The sequence below is a fragment of the Megascapheus bottae genome, chromosome 9 (assembly GCF_031878675.1).
Source record: "Megascapheus bottae isolate mThoBot1 chromosome 9, mThoBot2.hap1, whole genome shotgun sequence".
Classification (NCBI taxonomy): Eukaryota; Metazoa; Chordata; class Mammalia; order Rodentia; family Geomyidae; genus Megascapheus; species Megascapheus bottae.
Genome location: NC_143517.1, coordinates 40,165,560 through 40,188,803, shown reverse-complemented (window position 1 = coordinate 40,188,803; position 23,244 = coordinate 40,165,560). Strand labels below are relative to the sequence as shown.

Here is a 23,244-nt window from a genome sequence, read left to right as displayed (position 1 = left end):
AGGCAGAGCTGTGGCCCAAGTGGTGCACTAGCCTTGAACAAATGAAGCTCAGGGACAGCGCCCACACAGGGAGTTAGAGCACCAGGATGGCACACAGACACACCTGCCAATGAAATATAGAAATATCTGATGGCAGACCAGATGGAGGAGGACCAATAACAATGATTTAACATGACAGAAGAGTCTTGATCATACCTTGTAAATTTCATTACAGAGGTTCAAGGGAGCATAATGCATATTTAGAAACCAAATAAATGATCTTTGCAAGAAGAAAGATAATCACTGTTAGAGAGGGATCTAAAAAATTAAAATAAAAAAACAAAAAAACAGAACTCTGTGAGAACTCTGTCTCACCCTAATTTGCCAGGAGATCCTATACCACAGTACAAATTTGAAAACTAGGTTCTACACCATTTTTTTAAAAAAAAATTGCAATTACATACTTGTTTTAGTGGAAGAGCATAACCATAGAATGAAACAGGTCTGGATACCACTATCTTCTCAAACAAACTGTGTGTCTAAACCAGGCACTTAGAATCTACCACTCTCTATAACATACATATATATATATACATATATATATATATATCCTTTTTAAATAGTGTCATATACTATAGAGAGAGGGAGGGAGAGAAAGGGGGAAAGACATTCACATTTTAAAAAATAGGAAATGGGAAATGTCATAATGAAACTTACTATTTTGCACAATTCTGTGCTACTATCTAGCTAAGCATGGTAGTTCACAGTTGTACACCCACTACTCAGGAGACATAGGTAGGAAAGTTATCAAGTTTTTCAGTTTTTGTTTTTGCTTTTTTGTTAGTCATGGGACTTGAACTTTGGGCTTGAGTGTTGTCCCTGAGCTCTTCAGCTCAAGTCTACTACCTTACCTCTTGAGCCACAGTGCCACTTCTGGTTTCCTGATGATTAATTGGAGATAAGAGTCTCATGAACTTTTTAGTGTCCAGGCTGGCTTTGAACTGTGATCCTCAGCTCTCAGCCTCCTGAGTAGCTAGGATTACAGGCCTGAACAACTGGTGCTGGGTTCTGGTAAACATTTATGCCCCATCTGGCCTCTAACTGCCATCCCCTAGTCTCTGCCTCCAAGGAAGCTGGGATTACAGGTTAGAGCGACCAAACACACTCTAATTTTCATGTTTTTTTTTCATATCTGTGCTATATATTGTAAAGTGAAAAACATGAAATCTCTTTGGCCTATTTTTCAATTTGTATATTATTTCTTCAGCAGATTTAATTCTGCTGTTCAATCTCACCTACTGAGTCAAGTAACTTTAGGAATTATGTTTTCTATTGTTAAATGTTGTATTTGTACTTTACAATCAATTCTTGGTGTTTTCTTTTGTGCTGTTTAAAATTTTTCTTTTATATCTTTAATTATTTTAAACATGGGGTACAGCCTGAAGCTGTGATATCTTTTCTGCATAAAAGTAGTGTTATAAATTATGTCAGTTATAACAGCATGCTTTTGTTAGTTTATCTAGTTTATCTGGGTCAGGATTCTGAACACAGCTTTGCTAGGACCTCAGCAAGTCCCCAGTCAGGGTTGGGCTAGTTTTTCATGCAGCTCTCCTCTGGGAAAGCATCTACCTTGGTGTTCACATGACTGGTGGCAACATTTTAGCTGCCAGCACACTGTGAAATAGAGGGCCTCCGATTTTTGGCTGTCTGTGAGCTCTAGGTCCCCTCAAAGTTATGCCCTGTGACCTCTCCCCATGCTGACCACAGCACTTTGCCAAGCTAGTCAAGGAGAATGTCTCTTCACAAGATGGGCATTACCACTGTCTGCAGTGTGATCCACAACGTGGAATAGCGCACATATCACCACTTGCTGAATTCTGTTGGTTAGTAGCAGCAAGCCAAGTGTTATGCTCACACTAGGGGGAAAAATGATGTGAGGACACAAATACCAGGAGTCACTGAGTTTATGGGGGCACCTTGAGTGTGGCTGCCACACTAGTCAAGAATTCTATGATTAGTAGTTCTTGGAAGAACTAATTATTAGTTCTGCTGACATCGGAGATTCTTTCCTTGTGTGTTTTGTAATTTTGAATTATGAGCTCTCTAGTGGGGATTTGTATGTACTTCTGCTAGGCACATTTTCAACGCTAGTTTCTTATCTTGGAACGATGTGAAATTAGACAAGTGTGAATTTGAAAACCAAACCCACATGAGGGGAAACATGATTACAAATTCTCAGGAAATGTATTTTTTTTTCCTCTTACATAGAGTCCAGGCCAAGACAAGTGCTTTCTTTTTATTTCCTGGGTTAGGTGGGTATAAAAAGCCTGTTTTTATGGTATTGTTTATGGATGCTAGGAAAGTATGTGACTCCTTCTTCCAGAGACCCTACTTTCTGGTAGTTTTCCAGACTACTAGAAAACTTTTCCTCTATTAAAAAAAGATAGAAATACTGAATAGAACAAAATCTGTCTAGATACATGACTGAGACAGAAAAGGAACTCCCAGGGACTGTAATGAAAGTTAGAGGAAAAGCATGGGCTGGAAAAAGGGGTACTGCCATGGGAATCCAGGAATTGCGGGCTTGGGAGTTGGCCTCAAACCTCATGATGTGAGGATTTGAGACCCCCTACATATGCCAGTGTTTTAAAGGGCCATGCACAAATGAAATGTAGAGTAGAAAAAATATTTGTTTGAATTAAAATATATCTTAAGTTTCAAGTATATATTTTTCTATTTTTGTATAACCTATAGAAATTACATATTTTTATTTTATTTATTTATTTGCCAGTCCGGGGCCTTGAACTCAGGGCCTGGGCACTGTCCTTGGGCTTTCTCAAGGCTAGAGCTCTACCATTAGCCACAGCACCATTTCTGGTTTTTTCCTATGTATGTGGTATCAAGGAATCGAACCGAGGTCTTCATGCATGCTGGGCAAGCACTCTACCACTAGGCTAAACTCCCGGCCCCATGAGATATTTTTATAGATAAACTATACTTTGACCAGTTAACCTTGTCAAGGACACATAACTAGGGGCAAAACGAGGCTCATTTATCCACAGCATTAAGTATAAGCTATCATCTTAAAAGAGACATAGGCATGTGCATAGAGGGTAGGATATAAGGATGGATGAATTTGGAAAACCACGAAATTCTTTATTACTTTATGGTAAATTCCAGTGCCTTAATAATTAAGCTATTTCTTGAGTGTTGGGCTGTTACTATTCAAGATTTTTTACATTATTTGTTTTTGTTACCAGACAGATGGTGTTCCAAGGGGCAGTCAGGCTTAGATTCCTGAACACTCTGAACCACCTTGCACAGAATCAGCAGGATTCTGGTCTCACATCCCCATATGGTTGTGTTTGCTAGCAAAGTGGATTCAGTAAGAAACTGTGCAGCACCCAGCTTTCTAGCTTATAGTTACCCAGTTCTATTACTAATGTATATACTAGCTTGTTAAATTCAGTCACATGATTCTAAATACTATTAGGATTATGGTTCAAAAAGGATCTTCACATATCCTCTTTTAAACCTGTTATTTTCAGAAAGGCTAATACCTGAATGTTTCTGAATAATAATTATCATTACATGTGACAGTTAATTAATGGTTACTATCTTTAGGTTTTGTTATAGTAATATTGTTATATAACAATCTAATATAACCAATATTGATACCTTATTCTTGACAGTACTAGGATGTAGATATTATTATCCCATTCTAAAGAGTAGAAAACTGAGAACTAGAGAAGTTGCCTACTTTCCTAAAGTCATTCATTTAGTTAGCAATAAGCTTAGAATTAGAATCAAGTGTTCTGACTCCAGATTCTACAATATTAACTTCCAAATTGTTGACTTACTATTATTCATTTCTGCTACAAAGGTATGTATTACCATAATTATCTTTTTCTTTAATATTTGCATATATCTTTATAAATATTAAATGTAAAATTATATCCTTAATATTTTCCCCACTAGATTTTTGTGTTCCTGAAAACAGCCCGTTTTGTTTATCTTGTATGTTGAGATTTGGAGTGGCTTTTTAAAAGTCTTCTAGAAGACCTTTAATGAACTCATTGATATGTTTAAAGTCTTAGCTATATGTCTCAAATCCAATTCCACTGAATAATTATTTGACTATAACTGCAATCCAGCTGTTTTTTCTTTTTAAAACAACTTTTATTTTGGTAAATATACCCATCACCCAAGTACATCCTGTTTTTTCAGACATTTACAGTTGTATTCTAAGTTTGTTTCTAATAAAGAGTTCTTAATAGACTGCCCTAGAGTGGCAATGAAACATCTTCTTTCTAACCTTACTTTTAGGAGCCTAAATTGGTTTTTGAAAAATAAACTATGAAATAAACATGTAATTATTCAGAAGAGATAGGAGACATGGTCTAAAGACAGCTAGCCTACAGAATATATGATGAAGGTACTAGCATGTTAATGGCAAAATGTTCTAGTTAAGATGAGTTGATTAGCATCTGAAATGAGACAAATCACAGAGGCAAAGCTTATCCATGTTCTTAAACCATTATCCCGAGATGTCTGTTCCCCTTGGCATCCGGTCAACTTGACACATCTTGATGCAGAGAACATTCCCAGGAGTCACAGAGTTGATGTGACCTGCCGTGTGAAAGCTTGTTTTCTGAGGTATGATGTGCCAGTTAATGTCACAAAATGTTCTCGTTGTTATTTCATGCTCTGGCTTTATAGATCAAGTCCTGTGTGCTTTGTTAGCATGAAAACCTGAGATGGGTTTTCATTTGAACCAAAATATTAGTATAACTGTACCTTGTTTCTGGGATTATTCCTCCTTCACTGACTTCTAAGAAATCAGTAGATGCTAAATCCATTAAATGCTCACCTTGCTTTTGTTAAGGGATCAAACAACTATTTCCTAGATGGCCTAAGATGGCTTATCTAGTTTATTCTATCTTGTACTTAATTGATTCTACTTAAAATGTTTCAACAATGGCCCAAGTTAGTCTTAAAAATCTACTTTGTCCCCTGAGTTTGTAGTTTGTTTTGGGCTTTACTTAACATATTCTGTTTTCCCTTTCTGATTTTTCATTCTGTCCAAACTGATTCAAGTGTATTTTATTGTTTTATCCTACTGGCATTTTCTTAGGTTCTTTTGCTTTGGATTCTCCTTCATAGCGTCTGTGCCACTGGCAGAAACTGTTTGACTGTCATCACGTTATCTTTTTTGTGCCATTCCATCTTGTGTTGATCTCTGTAGTAGTTTGCCTTTCAATACCAGGATGTTGCAATCCTAGAGCTCATCTTTAAGATTCCTATTGAAAAGCCTAAGGTTCTTCACATGAAAATCCATTTGTGGAAAAGCTCCATCTGTAATTTATTCCCTCTCGGCAAAGCTTCTCAGTAATGTTTTTGAGCTCCTAATGGGATATGAGAAGTCATTAAAAATCATCATTTTTTCCTTTTCCAGAAAAAAAGGGTTGGATTGCTTGAACTTGCTCATTATTTTCATTTTCTGCCTCGCATGAACTCAGATAATAATGTTCTGTGCCCACTAGAGCTGTGAACTATTATGAAAACAGACTTGTCTTTTTGTAGAAGTAAATATTTTGAAATTTCTGAAAGCATCCTGTATTATGGCATTTATGTTCCTTTTAGAAGTATCTCTAGGGACTCTTTTGTGCCTTTAGCTTGTTGGAGCACAGTTTCCTCTCATTGGTTTATATAAATTCCAAGGAGTTATTGAGCCTAGTTGAAAGGATTGCATGTTAGCTTGCTATCTGCCTTCAAGTACAGCAATATGGTTTTGCTGTTGCCACAGGGTAGTGACACGTGCTGTATTGTGTTTAAGATTATCTGTGACATGATTTCGATTGCCTTAGGGTCCAGATACTGAATGAAAACCTAGTAATACCAATTTTATGTCTCTTAATGCATTAATGTTTCTACTTCAAAACTATTCTTTGTGGTTTTTGTTTTTTATTTGTTTTGTTTTGTTTGTTTTTTGTTGGTTGTGAGGTTTGAACTCTGGGCCCGGCTGTTCAGCTCAAGGCTATAGATCTACCACTTAAACCACAGCACCACTTCTTCTTTGTGCTTTCTTAACAGGACAAGTCAACAAGTTTTTCTCTAGTCTTACCTCTTCTGATTCACTTATTAGGCTTAAATTAAACATTAAAAGTTTTGCCTTACTCTTTCCAATTGTTCAGAATACAAAGAGACAAATTTAAAGATAAGCTTCTTAACCCCCTCACATTTAAAGTAACTATTAAAAGGACCTTTACTATTCCCCTTTCCCCCCACCTTTTTATTTTGGTCCTGAGACTTGCACTCTAGGCCTGGGTGCTGTTGAGTACTTTCCCACTTGAATCATACCTCAACTTCTAGCTTTTCTTGTTAATTGGAACTAAGAATCTCATGGACTTTTTAACTGCCTAGTCTGGCTTTGAACCTTGATCCTCAGATCTCAGCCTTCTGAGTAGCTAGGATTACATGTGTGAGCCACCAGTACAGGGTTACTTTTATTTTTTTCAGATGGATGTTAGTCATACAGAATTTATTTTATAAAATAAATTGGCATATTCTGTGAATTGCTATATTCTAAGCATATGGCTTTGTCTTTGATCATGATAAGAAGGGTGAACTATTTTTTTTCATATATTTTTATTGTAATTAATAGAAGGGTTACATTATATTCAACAGCTAGAAGGTGCATTACTTCACATACATTGATACCCTTTCTCATGTCTTGGTCCCCATTTCCCTCCCCCCAACCTCCACCCCTCATCTTGTTTTCCCCCCTTCCCTATCCAATTTCAAATAACCAAATATGCATTTATCCAATATATCAGATAACAAAGTGAAATACTGTAACAATATGAGATAACCCAGGGACAGCAAAAGATAACATAGTACATTAAAGACAACAATCACTCATTATATGGCTTTTGTTTTTATATCCTAGAGGTCCTTTCATTTAGTGTCACACTATATGGCCTTATGTATCTAGGTTTTGCTCTATTGTAAATCCCTGCTAGGAGAGCACAAGGTTTCTACTGATTATGACAAATGAGGGAAACCATTGAGTTTATGTTCCTTTGGGTCTGGCTTACTTCACTTAATATGATTTTTTCTAAGTCTTTCCATTTCCTTACAAATGGGGCGATGTCGTTCTTTCTGACAGCAGCATAGAATTCCATTGTGTATAAATACCACATCTTGTTGATCTACTCATCAACTGAGGGACATCTGGGTTGGTTCCATATCTTTGCTATGATAAATAGTGCTGTATTGTGCTAGTGGATTTAGTATGCCCTTGTTTCTGGACGGTTGGGTAAATGCCAAGTAGTGGAATTGCTGGGTCATAGGGGAGCTCTATGTTTAGTCTTTTGAGGCACAGCCATACTGCTTTCCATAGTGGTTGAATGAGTTTGTACTCCCACCAACAGTGTAGTAGTGATCCCTCCTGGCCACATCCCCTCCAGCATCTGTTGTTATTAGATTTTTTGATCCTGGCCATTCTAACTGGAGTGAGGTGGAATCTTAGACTTGTTTTGATTTGCATTTCTTTTATGACCAGAGATGTTGAGCATTTCTTCATGTGTCTATAGGCCATTTTTGTTTCTTCTTCAGAGAAGACTCTCTTTAAGTCTTTGGCCCATCTTTTAATGGGATAGTTGTTACTCTGGAGATTAGTTTTGGATTGATTCAATTTTTTGAGCTGTTGATATATTTTAGATATGAGGCCTTTGTCTGTTGTATGGTTAGTGAAGATTTTCTCCCATTCTGTAGGCTTCCTGTTTAATTTACTAGCTATGTCCTTTGCCCTATAGAAGCTCTGCAGTTTAATGCAGTCCCAGTTATCCAGCCTTTCTCTGATTTGTTGTGTTTCTTGGTCCTTATTGAGAAAGTTTCGACCTGTGCCAAGGAGGCCTAGTGTGTCTCCAATTCCAAGAAGGGTGAACTATTTTTGCCTTATAATCAGTGATGTGTTAGTAAAAGTTTAAGAGAAAGCTCTGGGGATCGGAGAATAATTCTGATTTTGAAGTTTGCTGATTTCTAGGTGTAAGTGCCCTCAACTTGCTTGATTTCAGGCTGCCATACTGCTGTACTGGCTGTTGTCGAATTAAGAGAGTTTAGTGGCACACCATCATGCAATATTTCTATCATACAGGTCCCACAGAGGTAAATAATTATAAATCCATGGAAAATAGTAAAACAGTAGTATCATTAGGAAGCAATGAGGTCTTGAACATTCAGTTTTAGCTTTAAAAATACAATTTATTGGCTGGGAGTTTGGCTTAGTGGTAAAGTACTTGCTTAGCAAGCATGAAGACCCAGGTTCGATTCTTTGGTACCACATACATAGAAAAAGCCAGATATGGTGCTGTGGCCCAAGTGGTAGAGCACTAACTTTGAGGAAAGCCCAAGGACAGTGCTCAGGCCCTGAGCTCAGTCCCCAGGTCTGGCAATAAAAAAATGCAATTTCTTTGTTTTGTTTTATGGTCATGGGGCTTGAACTCTGGGCGCTGTCTCTAAGCTCTTCAACTCAAGGGTAGTACTCTACCACTTGAGCTACATTGACACTTCCAAAAATTATAGTTTCTTTAATTTTAAATTTATGTAATTTTATCAACACCAAGCTTAACAATTGATTCACAGAATTCCTGAACATTGCATGAACTGACTCTTGCAAGCAAATATGTTGTTTCATATGTTGGAGAGAGATAATGACAAGAGAAGTATCACTATGATTTGTTCCATTTTAAATTTCTCTAATATTAGGGCTGGAAACCCTGACCCATAACCATCAGAATTGTCTGTTTTCTTTTAGAGACCACTTAATTAGACCCCCAGCTTGTACCTACCAAAGAAAACATACTTTTATCTAAAACAATCAGTTCCTGTTGATAGTTGGCTTACATGAACTTGAATTTTCTATGTCTATGGAGAATGGTGGGGTGTCTATCTCTCTTTCTGGGTCTTTGTTGACATTAAGCTGAACCCAGCAACCCCAGAAATAGCAATAGCAAGCAGGCAGGTTTTTATTTCTTATACCCCTTGATGGCATCCCTAGAAGAATGTGCAAGATGCATATTAAGATGCCTTCTGCTTTCTTTATTAGTTGCATTTTATTGTCAGGGTAATGTATAGATGAGTTACAGTTACATTCGTCAGGTAGTGTGTACAATACTTCTTGAATATTCCCTTTCCATGTTTTTTTTCCCACTTTCCCTCTCCCCACCCCAGCCTTCTGCTTTTACTACTACAGAAATGGTTCAGAGAAAGGTGGACTTGTTAATAGCACAAAATACTGAAGCATGAATGTCCCCTCCTAATCTCCGGACTACTTTAATGATCTATGTTGGAAATCTACGGTTTAATTTTAATATTAACACATAATTGCACATTTATGGAGTATAGTGTGATGACTTGATACATGTATACCTTCTGTAATGAAAAAAAACACAGAAATTACCTGTATGGTTACATTTATCATATCTCCATGATTAGATCATTCAAAAGAAAATGTACTTAGTGGCCTCAGTTTCAATTAACTTGATGATGTGATCTGCTAGATATCTAATTAGCTAGTGCTAAGGTCTCAGGACAAGTAAAGGTTTGTCCATAATGTAGTTAGGGGCTCGTTTTAAGTCATACAGTTCAAAAGTTATGTTTCTTTCCTTAGTTCCAGTCATGGCCTGGTGGTGACAGCAAAACATTATGAAATCTGTGTTACCAGGCAATCACAGAAAGATACATACACATGATCATTATAATAAATACATCAAGGAGAAGTGTGTGAAACTACTTCATTAGCATTAACTAAAAGCTGAAATGGAACATTACGAATCAGCACATATGTTACAACATTTAGTATTGTATGTGACTTTGCCTTTTAAGGCTGCACAGAAATTGTTCTTGTTTTCATTGGAACACAGGTGACTGTCAAGCTGCAGCTCATCCAAAAGCCCCTACTTATGGAGAAGCTGCCTTCCCAAGACTGTGCTCACCTTCAGCACAGGAAGAAGGATTTCCTCGTCATTTCTACAGTATACATTTGTAGCTGTCAGAAGCCAATATAGTGTAGACAGTTGTAGAAAGTATTTCATCATCATCATCATTATTTTGACTCTGTGTATGTGTGTGCGCATGTGTGTGTTTGCTAGTCCTGGGGCTTGAACCTCAGGGCCGGGGCTCTATCCTGAGCTTAGTATCTCAAAGCTAGTGCTCTACCACTTTAACCCAGTGCTACTTTTGACCTTTTTTGTTTTTTGAAAATATTATTTTTTATTGTAATTAGTAGAAGGGTCACAGTTATATTCTCAAGATAGAAGGTGCATTATTTCACACACATTGATACCCCTTCTCATGTTTTTGTCCTCATTTCTCTCCTCTCACCCCCTAACTTTTGACCTTTTTGGTAGTTAATAGATGAGTCTCACAAGCTTTCTTTCCTCAATTGGCTTCGAATCACGATCCTCAGATCTCATGCCATAATGAAATATTATTTTGTACAATTGACATATACTATTTTAAAAACATTTTCCACCTCCTTTTTCTTACTTTTGGTCTTTTCTTCCAATTGATTTCCCTGTCCTTTCCCCCCCCTTGAATGCAGAATTTCCTCCCGTCTTCCCAATATAGATATTTTATCTTTTTTCTTGCTGGTCTTGCTAGTCTTGAGTGAAAATGAACTCTCAAAATTTCAAGACCGTAAAAGACTTTTTTTCAGGGAGAGGACTCGCTCTCCCCTCAACCTCCCATTTTCAAGAGTTGCCAAGAAAGTGAGTCACAGGCACAGGTGTAGAGCAGTGCAGGCAGGCCGCCCATCGAGTGTTTCCTGATTACATAACCTTTGAGCGTCTCCAGGAGAGATGGGGTTCAGAGCCATGTTGTGTGCAGTGCCAGGCAGTCTGATCACAGACAGCCCATGCTTGTGTCCCTTCTGGAAATGTTTCCTGCTGGGCTGTTAGAGCATGGAAGGTTAATGTTTAAGTTGGAATCCTGTCAGCCCAGCTGTGTGTGAGTGAATCTCTGCATTACTGTGAATGAGGGCTGGCTGGAACATGAAGGGAGCCTTTTCACGGTTTCTCTTCACTGTGGAGCTGCATTGTTATTTACTCTGCGGCTGAAACTGGAAGAGCTGGGTGGCCAATAAAGCAGCAAATGACCCAGGATATTGAAGCAGTGTTTCCATAGATAATCAGACTATATTCAGGTGTTATATGGCATAATCTTTATCTTTCATCATAAAGTCAGTTTATGTCCATGTAATGATTCTTTAAATATCTTCATAAAGACTTTAAAAGGTGGTGTTTACCACTTTACTTTGTCTTATGTATTTATGTGTACCTCGGGTTTGGTATATATGGTCATTTAGCCCTCAAAGATTGACCCTTGATTGTTAGAAAGATTAAAGTGCTGTATGTCTGTTGAAGGCACTAACAAAGAATTGATAATGGAAATTCTCTTCTTGTCTTTAAATCCTAACCTACCTCTGCTATACGGAGTGGGGACAAAAACTCAGTCCCAGTAGAAGTCAGTAAATATATTATTAGCTGGGCACGGTGGCTCACGCCTGTAATCCTAACTACTCAGGAGGCTGAAATCTGAGGATCAAAGTTCAAAGCCAGCCCAGGCACAAAAGGACCTGGGACTCTTATCTCCAATTAACCTCTAGAAAATGGGAAGTGGGGCTTGGCTCAAGGGTAGGGTGGTATCCTTGAGCTGAAGTGCTCAGGGACAGTGCCCAGGCCGAGTTCAAGCCACATGACCCACACACACACACACACACACACACACACACACACACACACACACACACACTATATATACATATATATATATATATATATATAGTGTGTGTGTGTGTGTGTGTGTTATTAAGGATTCTGCTAGTTATCATACTGGAGATGACACTTGAAAAAAGAGAAATAACTTAGGTGATAATAAACAGTATTCTGATATACTGCCAGTGAGGAAGCTAAAAATAAGTAAATACATAAATGTAGGGAATCAAATAAATTACCTGCATTTATATATAATTGTCTGGCATTCAGCATTCTAGAAAAAGTTCAAGGCCAGAAGCAATAATGGAAGAGAGAAGGGGGGGGGGGAGAGCAAGGAAGGAAGGAAGGGAGGGAGGGAAGAAAGAAAAGAAAGAAGGAAAGAGAAGAAAGAAAAAGGGCAGGGAGTTTGGCCTAGTGGTAGAGTGCTTGCCTAGCATGCACAAAGACTCAGGTTCGATTCCTCAGTACCACATGCACAGGAAAAAGCTAGAATTGGTGCTGAGGCTCAAGTGGTAGAGCTCTAGCCTTGAGAAAGTCCAAGGACAGTGCTCAGGCCCTGAGCACTGGGAAAAAAAAAAAGAAAGAAAAAGAAGAAGGGAAGGCAAGAGACTCGGGAGAATCTATGTTGGAGAATGAACCCAAGCCCTCACACATACTTGGCATGTTCTATCACTGAGATATACCTTCAGCTTGAGACATTTTTTAATATAGACTTTTAAATTTTTATTGTATTTTATTGTTGGGGTAAAGAATAGAGGAGTTACAGTTGCAGTTGGCAGGCAGTGGGTACGTTACTTCTTGAACATTGATACCCCTTCCCATGTTTTTCTCCCACTTTCCCTCCCCCATCCCTTCCCAATCATTATTTTCCCCTTCCCTTCCCTATGTCAAATAAATAAACATATATGTAGGTACCAAAGTCAGATACAGTAACAACATGAGATAAACCATAAAGGGGAAAAAAGAGAAAAGAAGTAACTTTATATAGTACATTAACAACAGCAATCACAAAGATAAACCTCTTGTGTCCCTATCAGAGTTCATTTCACTTAACCTCATCTTGTATGGACATTTGTACATAGCTCTTGCAGCTTGAGACATTTTAAAATGTTACTCTGGTAATTTAAATTTTTAGTTTCTAAATTTGTCAGTTTGACTTAATATATTTTAATGCTCAAAACTATGAAAATGTTTAAGAATGGACTTGAATCTGATCCAATCCCAGCTCATTAAACTTACAAATCATTATCTTCAGTTACTCCCAAGATTAGAAAACGTTGCCATATGCAGTAGGCAAGTGGGGTAGGGGGAAGCAAGTTTCACTTTCTTCCCAGCAGATTATACATCAGTGTTTTAAGGAGGAAAGTCTCCAATCCTCATGATTATAAAAATTCTAGATTTCCTAGTTAAACCCAACCTCTAGAATAACTCAAGTATGTCCCTCCTCCCATATTTGCCAACAGCCAGTAAGAACACTATTCTGTGCTACTGTTCAACATTGTGGTCTTTCAAACAGTTTAAAACTGAAATTAGTGATTGAGAGTGGCTTGACATATCTGCTATATAAAACTTTAAAAATAAAATGTTACTAAGCTGGGTGCAGTGGCTCACACCTGTAATTCTAGCTACTCAGGAGGCTGAGATCTGAGGATCAAGGTTCAAAGCCAATCTGGGCACTAAAGACCGTGAGACTCTTATCTCCAGTTAACCACTAGAAAACCAGAAGTGGTGCTGTGGCTCCAGGGGTAGGGCAGTAGCCTTGAGCTGAAGAGCTCAGGGGCAGCACCTAGGCCTACAGTTCAAGCCCCGTGACTCACAAAAATAAATAAATAAAATGTTATTAAATTGCCTCATAGTATAAACAGCTATTGAATGACAAAACAGATGAATAACATTGCATAGTTATTTATGGGAAAGTTTTGAAGTTTCTATGGGTGACTTTCATTTATTATTATTATATTGTGTATGTGTTTGCGTGTATCTGAATGTATGTTCCATTTATTATTAGTAGCATTATTACATTGTGCATATGTGTGAGTGTGTGAGTGTGTGTGTGCTAGAACTGGGACTTTCAACTTGAGCTTTACCTCCACTTTTTAGTTTTTGCTGTTTAACTGAAGATAGAGTCTTAGAGACTTTTCTGACTAGACTGATTTCAAACTTAGATCCTCACAGTTAAGCTTCAACAACAGACTTGAGCCACCACTTCCCAGCCATTTCCATTTATTCTTATCACCTTCCTGCATTCCTTCCACAGTACAGGACAGATGGAGACATTTTAGAACAAAAAGAAACAATTAGTAAGAGTCTTGGAACTCTAATTTGATTAGGTGGGTCAATAGTTTGGTGTCTACACTAGAAGACCAATGGCTAGATTTTCAACCCTAGTGTGTTCTTGCCTCTGGTTTCCACAGAGTTATTTAAAATCATTTTGGGATGTAATATAAATTTTTTGTGAATATAAAAGAACAGAGAGGGGGCTGGGAGTTTGGCCTAGTGGTTAAAGTGCTTGCCTAGCATGCACGAAGACCCGGGTTCGATTCCTCGGTACCACATACATAGAAAAAAGCCAGAAGTGGTGCTGAGGCTCAAGTGGTAGAGCTCTAGCCTTGAGAAAGTCCAAGGACAGTGCTCAGGCCCTGAGCTGAAGCCCAGGACTGGCAAAAAAAAAAAGAACAGATCAATCATAATGATAGTATACCTTTAGTATTTGGTTATGACCAAATGCTACTTAAATGAGAAAGTAGAAAAAGACAAGCAAAACTAGTTGTTATACATATTTTTAAAATTTGCTTTGTCTTTAGTAGTTTACCCAAGGGAAAAAAAACAGTATGGAGGTTCCTCAAAAAATTAAATATAGAAGTACCCTATGATCCAGCAATACCACTTTGGGCATTTATCTCAAAGATTACAAACCAGGCTACAGTAAAGCCACCAGCACAACCATGCTCATTTCATTTACCAATCAGCCCAGACACCCACAATAAACGAATGGATCAAGAATATAGATGTGTATGCATGCATATATTTATATAGATACAGTTATATAATGGAATTTTTCTCATCCATTAGAAAGAATGATATTTGGTTATTTGTAAAGAAATGGTAAGATCTGAAAAAAAATTACGTGAAGTCAAGTCCAGGGAAACAAAGGGTATATATTTTTTCTTATATGTGGAAGCTAAATTGGGCTTAAAAACTTACAACTGGCTGGGAGTTTGACCTACTGGTAGAGTGTTTGCCTAACATGTGCAAATACCCAGATTCAATTCCTGGGTACCATGTACATAGAAAAGCTGGAAGTGGTGCTGTGGCTCAGGTGGTAGAGCACTAGCCTTGAGGAAAAGCCCAAGGACAGTGCTCAGGTCCTAAAGACTGACAAAATTTAAAAAAAAAATCTTAACAAGTAAATGAATTGGTTGGTATGTAAACAAATAGAAATGAATTAACTGAAATGTGGTAGATTCAAAGGAGAACTCTGTAATTGCTTAGAAAAGCAAAGTCGAAGTTCAACAAAATAAACACTGGAAATGAGTATTTGAAAGGAATGGGGTGGGGTAGACCAAAGAAGAGGAGGGGGGAGGGGAATGTAGTTAAGAATCTAATGTATTGCCTACAAAATTAGCAAGAGTGAGCTAGGGGAGTGAGGGGTAGGAATGTTGAAAGGGTGGCATTGACCAGGATATACTATATTCATACAGTGTTTTGTTAAATGGAAATTCCTTTGTACAGTTAAAGATAATAAAAAGAAACAAGTGTTTGAGCTTGTTTGTCTTTTCTCACTAGTTTTCAAGTGCCTTTGTTGAGGACTCTGCTGGCCTAACCTTTGTGGTTTCTTCCAATTTTCTCTCTGTCCTCTTTCCATCCCCTCTTAGTATCTTTTCGCCACTTACGTTGCTCCGTCAGCCACTTTTGATATTGGACTCCAACAGGAAAAGAAAAAAGAAATTTATACGAAAATACAACCACCATTTGAAGATCTTTTTGATACAGCGGAGGAGTATATTCTCCTCATCCTTCTGGAGCCCTGGACAAAGATGATAAAGTCAGACCAAGTTAACTACAGAAAGGTATGATGGCACTGAGAAACGGTGGGGGACTTTTCACCTGGCTGCTCACAGGAGAAACATAGCAAAAGGTCTCACATGCACCTGGGCTATAGAATTAAGATTTGAGAAGATTCAACACTTAAGCAAGGAAAATATTCAGTTTCTGGCCAGCATTCTCCATTGTCTCCTAAAAGAAGATGTAAATTCCTGTGTGTTTTTTGTTATTATGATTCTCTGTACATATAATGTTAGAAGAAAGAAACCTGAGTTTTGATTTTCTGTGACCCAGCAAAAAATGTCATGAAAATACACTGGTTTTGTCCCATCCTGACATTTCTCAGCAGTGGTCTTAACTTTGATTAATGGAAAAAAAAAAACCCATTTCATAAAAAAAACCATTTCATTTTATGCTGGGTGGATTACAGTAAATATTACACCCATGGAAAATATAAATGCTTCCTATGTATTATGAAAGGCAATCCTCTGACTTCAGTGCTTCTATTTTAAACTACACCCAGATGTTCAGGCTGCTTGATTGGATGAAAGTTTCAGTGCTTTTATTTATTTTCTCATTCCAAAAGAGGTCATTTTCAGCCCTTCTGCTTCAATATTTTCATTATTCTTATTGATTTGAATCACAAATTAAAACTGTCCTTGGGTATTTTTTATGTCCATTTAATGTATGCACTTGGTGCATGAGGTCATTCATGCAGAACTTGGCTGTGTAAATTGCTTCTTTTCATGAATATCTACCTACCATTTGCTGGTCACATCTACCAGGAAGATAATTAAATGACTGAGATGGAGTTAATACTTAAATATCTAGGAGTGGACTTATTTTATTGAATTGTAACTGAAACTTATGACTGACTTAATTCAATGACCAGACTAGTGAGGATTTTTTTTTTATTCCTACATCTTCTATAGTGTGAAAAGAGTAGTATAATGTTTTTCTACTAGTGATATATGTGTGTATATAAATGAAAATTTCATCCCTACTCATATTAAAAACTATATATTATATTGTATAAATGAAATATCAACTGTATGGCATCTGCAGTGGCATGAAAGGTTTGGGATTGTAACTAACTTCCCTAAACAAGTAAAAAAAATCACCATTACAAAAATTATAATAAAAGGCCTTATTAGCTATTTTTATTAAGAGGAAAAACAAATCTTTCTTAGTTCTAAAACTTTTTTATTTTATATTTTTAATTTTTATTGTAATGTATAGAGGAGTTACATTTAGATTTGCATGACTTCTCATACATTGATACCCCTTTTCATGTTTTTGTCCCCATGTCCCTCTCCCCACCCCCTCTCTAAAACTTCTTAAATTCAATGTTGAGAACTTCATTGTGTTGTGTAGGTATCCTCAAAAGGATACCTAAGCAGACTAGCAGAGCCAGCTATTAAATACAGAAAGTTCTCAAGTAGTCAGTCAGCCAAATTGGGTTTTCCCTGTAATAGAGAATTAAAGAGTGTCTTGTTTCCCTAACAATATAAAATAATGCATTGCATATTCCAACGACTGAGTCCTTCTGTAAAGATTACTTTGATGACAGTCTCTTCTTTTGCTATAGCAAGAAAACCTTTTTTCACAGGCTAATACCAATATGAATTATTGGTATTATTGTTCTGAATTATTTTGCTCATGAATCCATCAGTGATAATCTTTGTGGCTGTTGTGACTGAGTAGAAATTGAAAACATAATCCACATATTGCCTGTTAGTTTACAGTGGGGATCCAGAAAAAAGTCGGCATTGGTGGCAATGCATCCTTCCATAGAAATGTGTGTATTTTAATTGTATAATGTGAAGTATGACCTTTCTATAGCTAGTATTTTTAACTAAGTTTTCTTAGTTTTCACTCCAAAAGAATCACCTTATTGGCATAGGCCCAGTCGGTTGTGCATTCAGTTCTCTACTCTGTTATAATGTTTATTCTATTGATGTTACAAAGCATTTTAATTATTTTAGGTGGAATTGGAGGAAGAAACTCGGCAGTTAGATTCTACATACTTCAGAAAGCTACAGGCTTTGCATAAAGAGACATTTTCCAAGAAAGCTGAGGTAAAACAACTTTCTACTTAGAAAAACAACCTTTTCATGCTAGAAAAGATTACCACTTTTATACTGGTAGTGAGATCTCACATCTAGGAGATGGTTAGGCACTGTAATTATAGACTGTTCCTTTACATACCACATTTGACAGATATGTTATATTGACACATTTAGCAACAGAAAGATACTCACCAAAATGTTACAGCTAGCTCTGAGTGGTGAGATTTCAAAAGATTTTCTTAAAAAAAAAAAACAACTTTCTTCTTTGTACCTCTCTGAAATTTTTCTTATGCAATAAAGTTTCACAAAAACAGTATTGTTTAAAACTGTAACCTTCTATGCCTTGTTAACTCAGAAGCTATTTATATAATATGTTATTAATTAATATCTTGGAAAAGATACACAAAAATCCATAGGGCAGATGTTGTAAAGTTGTATTTAAAACTTGATGAACTGAGTGAAATTTATAACATTCTACATAATCCTTCTATAAAAGAAAACAACTTTTAAATATTAGTTGCTCATGATGAGACTTTTTTTCATATATTTTTATTGTAATTAATAGAAGGGTTACGTTATAGTCACCAGATAGATGATGAGACTTTTTAAAAAATAGAGATAAATTCATTATGTAAGGAATTATATAAGGAAGGGTTTTTCAAGGAGAAACCTATTCTTTTTCCTTGTAGGGTTTATAAAATGACCACAAAATATCAAAAGCTTGTTTATATGAAAAATTACCTTGAATATGGGAATGACATTAAGGAATGCGCTATTAGACAAGTTTCTTGTATGACTTTTAATTATAGGATACATGGTTTATGTTCATGATGTTAACAAACTTATATGTAGGTGCATAATCCTATCTTCATTTTTGAAGATAGATATAAATGACTAGAAGATATATACATATATCTATATAATATGGTTATATATACAATATTGTTATCTGTATTATAGTATTACATATAATTGCATTTTCTTCCTTTTTACTACAGGTATATTACTGCTCTACTAGGAAGTGGTATAAAATTAGTATTTTTAAGTGTGTTTGCTAAATGTTTATAAGAAGAAAATGGGATGAAAGGAACAGAAGTTGATATGAACTAGAATCTGAATCATCTAGTCATAATCTAGTTCTGCTACTGAATTGTTTAACTGTTTTAGCTGAATCATTAATTTTTCTTGTGTTTTTTTCTATTTAAAATTGTAAATGATTTGTTGCTTTTAAGAGATTTTTATGAAAAGTATTATGTCATTAGGGTACCACTGGTGAAACTGGAACTAGTATTTTATCACTCGCTAATGTCTCTAAACAAACAGAATATTGGAATAATGTTCCTGAAGAATACAGGCATTTTACTTTTAATGATCTGCTTAACAACAAACTGGAATTTGAACATTTCCGTCAGTTTCTTGAATCTCATTCTTCAAGGTGAGGAACAACTATTTTACAATGTATTTCTTAAAACATTATCTTTGATATATTAGTTAAGTACTGGTTTTGATTCAATATACTATAATCTTTACTTGGTGCTAGATTTTTTTAACCTGTGTTAGTAAAAACTCATGAGCATAATTGTCTGAAATCAGTATGAATACTTTTTGTTGGAATGCAATTGTTTTACCAGCAACCTTTAAAATGTTTTAAGTGGTTACATGATTTTTGTTGATATTTAACACTGGCTGACTTAAAACATCAGTGTACTGTTTTTCTTTCCTTTTTCTGTGATTTCTCTATTTTATGTCTCTCTAGCCAAGTACTTGACTAACTGGGAAATAAATATCTCTTAGATTACTGAAAATATTGTGATACTTTACTAACTATGGGAAATAAATATCTCTTCAATTACTGAAAACATTATGATAGTTCATAGTATTTAGTAGTCTATTAATGAAATGTTATGAGTTTGTACAGAGTCTTGAAATCATATAATTATCCAGTGTAAACTGAAATATGGTCAAATTTTTTCTTCCACGTTAACAGAAATTGATTAGAACTGGAAGAGCAGTTTCCCTTCATTATGATTTATATTTTTATCAAATGGATATGCTATGTGGATGTTTTCTCATATTTGGAATCTATAGAACTAGTCCATCATTAGTAGAAGGACCCAGAAACAGCACCAATAATGATAGATTACTTTTCTGGTTCTAGTTCTTAGCCATCAGGCATTTGACGAGGATCTGGATTATGAGTCTAACTGGCCTGGCATAGACTCAGAGGTCACACTGTACTCATTAGTACTGATGTAATCAGACATGCTAACTGGTTTCTGTCAAAACCAGCAATTTGTTGGTATTGTGTAGACTCTACAGAAAAAATAAGGGCCAAATTTTTTTCTTCATTTTTATTTTAGCATGGACCTTATGTGCTGGATAGACATTGAACAGTTTCGAAGAATTGTTTTCAAAGATCGAAATCAAAGAGAAGCAAAATCAATATACATTAAAAACAAATACCTTAATAAAAAATATTTCTTTGGATCCAAGAGTCCAGCTACTATATATCAGCAGAATGAGGTATCAACATAAACCTATTTTCTACTTGAAGTCTGAATGATATTTATTTCTTTTTGCCAATGATATGAAAATTCCCTTTTTTCTTTTGTTTTGCTTTTATGACTTAGATGCTACAGCCTTTTAATATAAATATACAGTATAAGTTAATTTTTTTAAATGTTTACTCCAGTGTTACATGTTATAAAATGCATAACTTTAGAAATAATTTATGGAAGAAAAATAACTTATTTATCTGGGTCTGTATTAAAGACAATTTCTAGAACTTTGAGGGTATAGTCACAGCTTGAATTAGTCACTCATTCATTCAACAATTCATTCATGATGCCTTAGATACATCAGCCACTGTTCTCAAAATAAACAGAATAGACAAGGTCCCTTGTACCTTTCAACCACTTAACTTAATCTCCTTTTCTTCCTCTCCATCTTTTAAACCCCCTCCCTTGCTTCTTGTTAATTCCCTAACAACTGGCTTTTTAAATCCTGTTTACAAATGTTAATTTCATTAACAAGGAACATGGATTTCACCATTTTGTTGTACCAAAGTCCTATGACTTAATCATTATTAATAACAATAGTGTCATCAGATTTATAGTCTCCCCACATTCAGATTAGGATCAGCAATGGATTTAAGAGTTTTTGTAACACCTTCATTTCATGGATTATGTTTTTTTTAACTATAGAGTTAAGGACTATAATTTATTTAATTTGAAGTTTGTTACAATGAAGGTCAAATGTGTAGTATGTGATTTTTTTAATTTTAAGAGCTTCAAAGCACACATACCTTAAAGCTATACATTTATAAAACACAAATGTCAGATTCATGCCAAATTCAGTATATTAAAAATTTAAGAGACATTCTTAAGTATAGCAAATCAAATAATTAAATTATAACTCTGGTTCAGGATGAAAGAAACAGGAATCTTTGGGATTAAGAGGAAGAAGCAACCCTAGAATTAAATAAATGAAGATAATTCTAGAACTAAATGACAAAAATGCCTTCCCATTACTTCCCTGAGATATAAATCTGGGATGTATTAGCAGAAGTGGTTGAGTATTTCAATAAGCATAAGTATGAGATAAACACATGGAGAGCAGTTGTTTTCTGTTTGGCTTGTGCTACATTTCGTGAGGTTTCATGGTATCTGATGCTACTGTCTGAACCCGAACCCTCTGGAGTGCACATAGCATGTTAGGAAAAATTGCCCATTACTATAATAGCAAATGTTTGTGCTTACTACAGAATTTTCCCACTGACTTTATTTAAATTGTAATTAATGGAAGAGTTACAGTTATATTTGCCAGGTAGTAGGTGCATTACTTCACACACATTGATACCCCTTCTCATGTTTTTGTCCCTATTTCCCTCCCCCAGCCACTCCCCTCATCTTGTTTCCCTTCCTTCCCTTTCCTATTTCAAATAAACAAATAAACGTATATTCAATATACCAGATAACAAGGTCAGAAACCGTAACAATATGAGATTAACCAAAGGGGCAACAAAAGAGATGAGAAATAACATTAAGAACAACCCACTGACTTTTAAAAAATATATCTTTATCATTATTATTGAGTTGTACAGAGGGGTTACAATTCCCTAAGTCAAGTATACAGTTCTTGAATACCCTTTTCACTGACTCTTTTTCCTGTCATCTCTTGATGACAGGAAATGTAATCTCACATTACATTTTATAAAGATTATGCTAATCTTAATTTCAGTTGTGTTGCTTTAGTATAAGCCAAGGTAGTATTTTTATTTTTCTCTGTTGTTTTATGCAAAAACAATATTACCAAATATTTACTTGACTATTATTATTCTGGAGGCTTGAGAATAGGATCTCCTCTTTTTCTTTTTTCTTTTTTAAATATATTTTTATTGTAATTAATAGAAGGGTTACATTATATTCACCAGATAGAAGGTGCATTACTTCACAAACATTGATACCCTTTCTCATGTTTTGGTCCCCATTTCCCTCCCCCTACCCCCGCCCCATATCTTGTTTTTCCCCCTTCCCTATCCAATTTCAAACAACCAAATAAACATATATATAATATATCAGATAACCAGGTAAAATACTGTAACAATATGAGATAACCAAGGGACAGCAAAAGAGATGAGAGATAACATAGTACATTAAGGACAACAATCACTCATTATATGGCTTTTGTTTCTATATCCTGGAGGTCCTTTCATTTAGTGTCATTCTATATGGCCTTATGTATCTAGGTTTTGCTTTATTGTAAATCCCTGCTAGGAGAACCCAAGGTTTCTACTGATTATGACAAATGAGGGAAACCATTGAGCCTATGTTCCTTTGAGTCTGGCTTACTTCACTTAATATGATTTTTTCATATTATTTATAGTGTTTTATTAATATTATAAGTTAAAGGGGAGTTAAATGAGGATAATTGTTCTGGTGAGCAATCCAGAAAAGCTGAATAGGTAGAAAACAATGATTTACAGCAGGAAAATAGGTTTCAATAGTTGGTCGAGGTCAGTATTATGCAGAGAGTTTAGGGTCACAAAAATGTGTGTTTAAAAAACAATGGAGCAATAACCATCTACTCAAGTCTAAGTACTTGACTTTTCTCTAATTCTATGCCTGTTTTCCTGTTAGAAATTTGTTGGCATAACTGGTCTCCTGTGCGGTCAGGGCCCTAGGCTTTGGAGTGCTGCTCAGGGGACAGGATTAGGTTCCTACTTGGGTATTGGCCACAGAGTGATGCAGTGATGCCGTTCCATGGCTTCTGACACACCCCTCCTTTGCCTGGCTGTCCCTCAACACTAGCCTAGACTTGGTATGCCAGCCTTGTACCTGAGGCTTTCCCTGGTAGTGCAGGCTTGTGCAGAGCTC

The 23,244-nt window shown here is 36.0% G+C and overlaps 1 protein-coding gene across 1 annotated transcript in view; it reads left to right on the top strand.

The window, feature by feature from the left end:
* Rgs22 (regulator of G protein signaling 22) overlaps positions 1-23,244 on the top strand; it is a 102,311-nt gene that overhangs the window by 54,454 nt on the left and 24,613 nt on the right. Inside the window, exons 15-18 of the mRNA XM_090339142.1 lie at positions 15,632-15,826; positions 17,786-17,878; positions 19,132-19,304; positions 20,230-20,392. Of these exons, the coding sequence (XP_090195268.1) occupies positions 15,632-15,826; positions 17,786-17,878; positions 19,132-19,304; positions 20,230-20,392 (624 nt within the window). The remainder of the gene's footprint in view (positions 1-15,631; positions 15,827-17,785; positions 17,879-19,131; positions 19,305-20,229; positions 20,393-23,244) is intronic.